The 7,585-nt window shown below is 35.8% G+C and overlaps 1 protein-coding gene across 1 annotated transcript; it reads left to right on the top strand.

Moving 5' to 3' along the window:
• On the top strand, positions 1-1,824 carry LOC113316178. Its single transcript, XM_026564398.1, has 3 exons — positions 1-654; positions 723-881; positions 1,636-1,824. Exons 1-3 carry the CDS (start codon positions 1-3, stop codon positions 1,822-1,824), a joined length of 1,002 nt encoding a protein of 333 aa, XP_026420183.1.
• The last annotated feature ends 5,761 nt before the right edge of the window (positions 1,825-7,585 follow it).

Genomic DNA, 7,585 nt, shown 5'->3' with positions numbered 1-7,585 from the left:
ATGGTTCCAAAGGCAATTTATATGAATGAATTTAGAAGCTGTATTTCTGATAATGGCTTGGTTGAGGCAGATGCCATTGGTAAGAATTACACTTGGTCCAATCGCCAAAGTGGCCAACAAGGAATTGTTTCTAAGCTTGATAGGGTTGTTGTTAATGACGCCTGGCTCTACAAATATGAGAATTGGAGATGCAAAGCCCTTCACAGGATTGCATCGGACCATTCCCCTCTATTTGGCTTCGCTTTTGATAATCCAAGGCCAGCTAGAGCTCCTTTTCGAATTCATAAGATGTGGCTATCTCATCCGAGGTTTATGAAGCTGGTTGAGGATAACTGGAAACTGAGGCTAGATGGTGCGCCTCCTTTTGTTTTTGCTAGAAAGTTAAAGAGGTTGAAGGAGACCCTGAAATTATGGAACCGAACAGTTTATGGGGATGTGCAGTTTCATTTAAAGCAAGATGAACTCAGGCTTGAAGCAGGGAATGATCTTCTTGATTATGATCCAGCGGATGAATTGCAATTTACTAAGGTGATGGATGCCAAAAAGGTTGTTGATGACGTTAGAATTGGGTTAGCAGTCATGCTCAAGAAGAAATTCAAAATTACTTGGTTGGAGGATGGCTATCGGAATACTAGATTTTTCACAATAGCATTCGTATGTGACGGAGCCAAAATACACTCTCAGAAATTAATATTTCCACTGACTTTACTTTGTTTGTGCAGAATGAAATAACTGACTATATTGTCAATTATTACAAACACAAATTCAATGGTGGCGACGTTAATATTGATCCAAAACTGTTTGAAATTGACCATGAATGCATCTCGGCTGCTGAGAGTGCATATATGGATGCTTTGCCAACTTTAGAAGAGATTAAAGAGGTTTTTTTTTTGAGTTGGAGCCGATTTTGCACTTGGCCCAGATGGTTCTCAAGTATATTCTATAGGAAATTTTGGGATATTATTATTGCAGATTTGTTTAGTGCCATTACAAATTGTTGGTCGATGAAAAAAATCCAAATGACATTAACTCTAGTTTTATTGTTCTTATTCCAATGAACAATGCTTTTGACACAATTAAGGATTATAGACCAATTGGTTTGAGTAATTTTTTCTTCAAAATCATCACTAAAATTTCGGCTACTAGACTTGGTACGGTGCTAAACAAGCTGATTTCTGAAGAATAAGTTGCGTTTATGAAAGGAAGAACCATTCACGAGAATATTGCTTTGGCATATGAGATGATTAATGAAATTGGCACGAGCAGGAAACATGGTAATGTTGGCCTTAAATTGGATATTTCCCAAGCTTTTGACACGGTTAGCAGGGAATTTGTTCCGGAAGTTTTTAGAAGGTATGGTTTCTCTGAAAACTGGTGCACCTGGATTCTTAATATCCTCTACTATGCATGGATTTTTATCTTGATTAATGGAAGTCCTGGAGGTTTCTTAAGCATCACTAGGGGTTTGCGGCAAGGTGATCCACTGTCACCTTTGATTTTTTTGCTTATTGAAGATATTCTGAGCCGTAATCTTACAAAGCTCTTTGTTATAAAGAGTATGCATGTTATGGTAAACAAGAAAGGAGTGGCGCCAACTCATCTCCTTTTTGCTGACGATATTTTGATTTTTTGCAGAGGTGGCATAGTTTACACAATATGAATGAGATGCTTGCTATGTATCAACAGGCTTCTGGCCAATATGTGAATCGTACTAAAAACAAATTTTATTATGAATGTGGCTCCAGTTCCCGTGCCATTGCTATCTCCAATTTTTTGGGCATGGGTAGAGATCTTTTTTCGGATAGATATCTGGAAATTCAATAGAAGCCAGGTATAGTTAGATATATTCATGTCAGGCACGTATGTTTCAATATAATCCAATTTCTGGGGTAAAAACTGATTCTGCTGTTTTTGGTAAATTTGGGTGTGTTGATGAGAAGCGAGTTCAAACCCTAAACAAATGCACTGCACGGGAGTACTTTTAGATTCGAGAGATCAATCTGCAAGATTCTGGCCTAAACCAAGAAATGACCATTCCAGATTCAATTCGGTCACAAAGTGAAGGAGAAGGGTTGATCTTAGGGAGGGAAGCGAAGAAGGTGTTTGAGATCAGAATGTTGAATTATGAAGGTGTGGATGCTTTATGACTTGTATCAGAATATGGTTTCCGGATACCTGTGTTGATAACACTTGTGTTATCGAAATAGGTTGAAATCCTATTTATACAAGTCATGTTCGAGCATGCCCTGATCTCGTAGGAAGTGGAGGTGATTAAGTAGTGGAGAAGTGGGGTTGTGTAAAAAGTGGTGATCACAACGTTTCCATTACGAGGGAGAACTAGTCACACTTTCACCCACTACTCTCATTACTGTTAACCGTCCGTCCTTTCCTGACACTTTCTCGTAATGGGCGCGTTGCACGCCGCATTCTGTAAACCGCCAGACCAATACCCCTAGTGAGCATCCCCCATTTTATGACATGTTTGATGTCTCGAGTAAATGGGTCAAGTTATGAGACTCGCCGCTAAAAGCAGCACATAGTGCTTTTTAGGTCAAATAATAAATGAAAAAATGGGGGTACAACAACCACACCCAACAATTCGGTTAGCAATCTGTATGGACAAACTCTAATATACTTTCTAGAGAATCAACTAGACAGTCAGACTCAATCTAGATAAAAGTATATCAAAGAGTTTATATCTCAATCTCTCGATTTGATCTTTACTCAAGAAAATAGAAATCTGCGAGTCTTTATCAAAGAAGATAACTTGGATGGTACCAAAGAATAATATCCAAGTGTCAATCAATTTAAGTCAACAACCAAAAGGTCGGATATTATAATTAATTGAAAAACACACAACCTGTGATATTTCAATTATATAAAAAAATATAATGCGGAAAAGAAATAACACAGACACCAGAATTTTGTTAACGAGGAAACCGCAAATGCAGAAAAACCCCGAGACCTAGTCCAGATTGAACACACACTGTATTAAGCTGCTACAGACACTAGCCTACTCCAACTTAACTTCGGTCTGGACTATAGTTGAACCCCAATCAATCTCACACTGATCCAAGGTACAACTATGCTCCTACTCCTCTGATCCCAGCAGGATGCTACATACTTGATTCTCTTAGATGATCTCACCCACAATTAAGAGTTGCTACGACCCAAAGTCGAAGATTTTAATAAACAAATATGTATCACACAGAAAAATCTACGGTAGTAGATAAATTCGTCTCCACGAATATACCTACGAGTTTTGTTCCGTCTTTTAATAAATCAAGGTGAACAGGAACCAATCAATAAACCAGTCTTATATTCCCGAAGAACAGCCTAGTATTATTGATCATCTCATGATAATCTTAATCGACGCAGCGAAAAAATATATTGTGGAATCACAAACGATGAGACGAAGTGTTTGTGATTACTTTTCTATCTTGCATATCGGAGATATAAAATCTCGAGCCAATTATTAGAATCGTACTCGTAACGATAGAAGATGCAAGATCAGATCACACAACTATAAGAAAAGTAGTATCGGTCTGGCTTCACAATCCCAATGAAGTCTTTAAGTCGTTAACCTGGTTTAGAAGAAGAAACCAAAGTGAAAAAGCGGGGGTCTAACAACCACACCCAACAATTCGTTTGACAATATGAGAGGACTTACTCCAATACACTTTATAGGGAATCAACTAGTAGTCATACTCAATCTAGAGTAAAGTATATCAAAGAGTTTAATATCTCTATTTCAACACAATCAAAGTTAAACAGAAACAAGTCCATAAACTTGATTTTAGTGTGAAGCTCTTGAAACAAATTCTTTTGTTTTAATTACAACCTATTCAATATCCACCGTGTATAAAACTCTTTAAGCAACAATCACTGAAGGAATATTTCAACACAGTGTCCACTTGTAATAGGGTTAGTCCAGATTGGTCTAACGATGTGAAAATAACAAAATCAATTGTTCAAGATCAATCAAGTCTTATCCAATAAACAAGGTCGGATTTAACAATTATGATTGATTAACGTACAACCTGTATTATTTCAATTATATAAATAAAATATAATGCGGAAAAGAAATAACACAGACACCAGAAATTTTGTTAACGAGGAAACCGCAAATGCAGAAAAACCTCGGGACCTAGTCCAGAATAAACACACACTGATTATAAGCTGTTACACCAATTTCCTACTACATATTCGGACTAGATGTAATAACTGCTTCAGCACAAATAGAACTCCTAGCACAAAACCGATTGTCTTTAGAAAATTCTTCTCATTAATCTTCTAGCGGAACCCAAGGCTCTCTTTAGAAGACACAACAACACGATTGATACGATTTGATATTTTGTTTGCACAAAACACCGGTTTGATTTCCCTTTAGATGTGAATCAAGGTTTTGGAAATCTTGTGTTTATTTTGATAAAAAACAATTACTAGGTAAAAGTATTATCAAAACAAACGTGTAGATTAGGGATTATTATACTCTTCAATAAAGGAAGAGAAACCTAATTATTCTACCACAAGAACAACTAGAATAAATCTAGAGATATCTTTTTTAAAACTTCTCAAGGATTTTTACGAGATGCCTCAAAAGAAGTTTTTCTTTCTGGTCTCCGATTTCGACTAACAAGTGTCGGTATACGATCGGAATGAAATCTATCAAAACCCAGGTTTTATGATCAACAACTCTTGAATGGTTTTATATCAGAAGAGAAAACCTTAGAATAGACAAGAGCTGAAAACCCTAGATTAGAAGTTGTATAATCAATCATGAAAATTTAATCCAACTTGACTTTGTGATCCCCAATACAAAGACTTTTATCTCACTCTTGTTCACGAAGAACAGAAGACATGGAAACAACCTGCAAAGCTTACGCCAATTTTCTAAAGGGGATGAAAACCGTGTAAACTCACGAACCCTTTATTTATAGTGAAACATAGCTTAAAAACTAAGCAAAGCTATTTTCCTTTTTCAAGACTCTCCTAAATTTGGGAGTCTTTCCTAAGTTACAACTCTTGCCAAAATAATTAAATAAATAATTAATTAGCAAATATTGTATTTATGTGAATAAATCACATTTTAACTTAGGCAGGAATTTAAAGTTATCACAAACACTTTAATATAGTAATCAAATATGTTTGGATTAATAGCCATCATGCCTAGATAAGGAAACATCACCAATTTGACCAAAATTGCCTTTTAGTCACGTAATTGGGCCCAAGTCCGTGAACTGTTACAAGTAGTCCATGGATTGTTTCCTACTAACGAACTGTAACAGTTACAACAACATTTATAATTGTTACTTTAATAAATCACCCATAACTTCATCGTTATAACTCGGAATTGAGTGATTCTTGGCTCGTTGAATTCGTAAGATCATTCACTATATCATGAAATTCTTTATAAGGATAAAGGTTATTGTATCCAAGGTCATGAATCAAATAACCTCAAGTATATATACATAAATGTACATTTACCGTCATTGGAATTATTCCATAGAGTGAGCATTTATCTTGATAGATTAGAAAGGCAGAATTGAACAAGAATCCAAATAAAATCAATCACATACCTTTGTTGATGAAGTACTTGTTGATGTCTTCTTGTAGTCTTGAATCTTCAATCTTCATCCTTTAAGTATAGCTTCGATTCAACTTCTTAGACCTAATCTAGTTTGAAACTATCTTTAGTATGCTAAATCAAGAATGCATTTTGGCAACTAAAATTGACAACTAACTTGACATACCAACGCTAGTGGGTTCAACCGAGCAGTGCTCTAACAATCTCCCCCTTTGTCAATTTTAGTGACAAAACCATTTTATATATGGATTGTACTTGACAAAACCAAAATCCTACATGCTTGATTTCTTTGGTTTTTCAGTTATGAGTGTGCTCATCTTGTACTTGTTGAAGATCCATCATAGTATTATTACACAAAATCAAAGTTCAATTGTAATCGCAACTTTGACAATAATACTACGGTGATATGTATCACTCCTCCTTAGTCAATACTTCATCTCGACATGAAAACCACTCCCCCTTACATAATGATCCATAAACTATATGTATATGTAGTGTGAAATACAATAATCTCCCCCTTTTTGTTAATATAAATTGGAAAGGTACGAAAAACTGGTGGGATCATAATGAAATTTTCATAGAGGAACTTCTTGACCAAGGGAAAACATATCAACTTATTTAGATGATATCACATAGTCGAAACTTAGTGACTTCATCAAGGAGTTTATTAAGATACAAGTTAACCCCTACATGTTCCACAACCGCTTCTCCCCTCAAAGATATAGCAATTAAGCACGAGTTCATTTAAGAACTCTCCCCCATAAGATGTCATTCCCGAAAGAACAACAAGAGTGACCTTATACCAGAGATAAGGATTTATTGGATTTTAGAAACCCTGTAAGGAGATACGAGTTAAGAACCAACCATTGAAAATCTCTTATGAGATCGTGTTACTAGAAACAATAGAACTATCTCATGGTAACGATACACAATATATAATCATAAAGATCATGTATTGTGATCATCTTTTCTAAGATACACACTTGTATAAACAAGAATTGATATGCTTAAAGGGAAGAATAACCTTTTCCATAAGGATTTACACCAAGAATGGTTACCATAAGAGTGTGAAAAAGATTCTTTGACAATAAAAACCAACATCCAAAGGCATTGATTATTGCTTCTAACCTGTTATACATAAGAATTTCAATCACACATCAAGTTAGGTAATTAAGAATCATATGCGTGGTATTCAACCATATTCTTCTTCAACATAACTAGTTCAAATGACTCAAATGAACTAGTTAGAGAGTTGTTCAATTGCAAGGAAATCTCATGTACTACACAAGACACAATTGAAGCAAAAACGATTTGATTCACTTGAATCGGTTCATGAACTATAAAGCCACGGTTTGCAATTAGCATTCCTTAGTTAATATAGATAAGTTCACAAATATCATTTTTAGACCTAACATACTCAAGTTCGCGGACTGTGTGCGCGGACTTAAGTTCTCGGATGGAGTTCACCAACTCCAGCAGAAATTCTCGGGTTTGAGAACTTTGCCAGTTCGTGGAATGGGTTCGCGGAATGAGTTCGCGGACTTAGCTCACGCACTTCTCCGGTTTCACTTGATCAACAAAGTTCGCAAACTTTGGTTCAAGCAATAAGGACTTATACACATATGTGTTTCCAAAACAATGCTTATATCCTCCAAATGGTTATATAGTCTAAACTCTCATTTCAATCATTGAAACATTCTCAGAGAAAGTTATATAGCCGTTATTCACAAACCATTTTTCGTCAGAGCAATTTTCAAAGTGATTGAAACTTAATATGACTTTCGTCACTAGGTAAAGATGAACTTGGCTAAAGAGAAAGCTTACCAACACATATTTCGAGAGATATGTAAGTGAGTTAGACTCAGCTCGAAACAATAAATTGTTCCACATATTCAAAAATTACCAAACACAATATGTGCGCCCCGATTCTTTTGCAATCCTCACAGCATTTACTAGGGTTTCTTGGTGAGGGTGCACTTTCAACACAATCAGGTTGTG

Source organism: Papaver somniferum, chromosome 10 (assembly GCF_003573695.1).
Source record: "Papaver somniferum cultivar HN1 chromosome 10, ASM357369v1, whole genome shotgun sequence".
NCBI classification, from domain to species: domain Eukaryota; kingdom Viridiplantae; phylum Streptophyta; class Magnoliopsida; order Ranunculales; family Papaveraceae; genus Papaver; species Papaver somniferum.
The sequence above is the reverse complement of the archived record's forward strand: the minus strand, read 5'-3'. Positions and strand labels throughout refer to the sequence as shown.

What these genes read in the sequence shown, in the direction of transcription:
- LOC113316178 (XM_026564398.1), top strand. Translation starts at nt 1, where the DNA reads ATGGTTCCAAAGGCAATTTATATGAATGAATTTAGAAGCTGTATTTCT. An exon ending in GATTTTTCACAATAGCATTC is followed by an intron (nt 655 to 722) that starts GTATGTGACGGA and finishes TTGTTTGTGCAG; the next exon opens with AATGAAATAACTGACTATAT. An exon ending in CTTTAGAAGAGATTAAAGAG is followed by an intron (nt 882 to 1,635) that starts GTTTTTTTTTTG and finishes GATTTTTTGCAG; the next exon opens with AGGTGGCATAGTTTACACAA.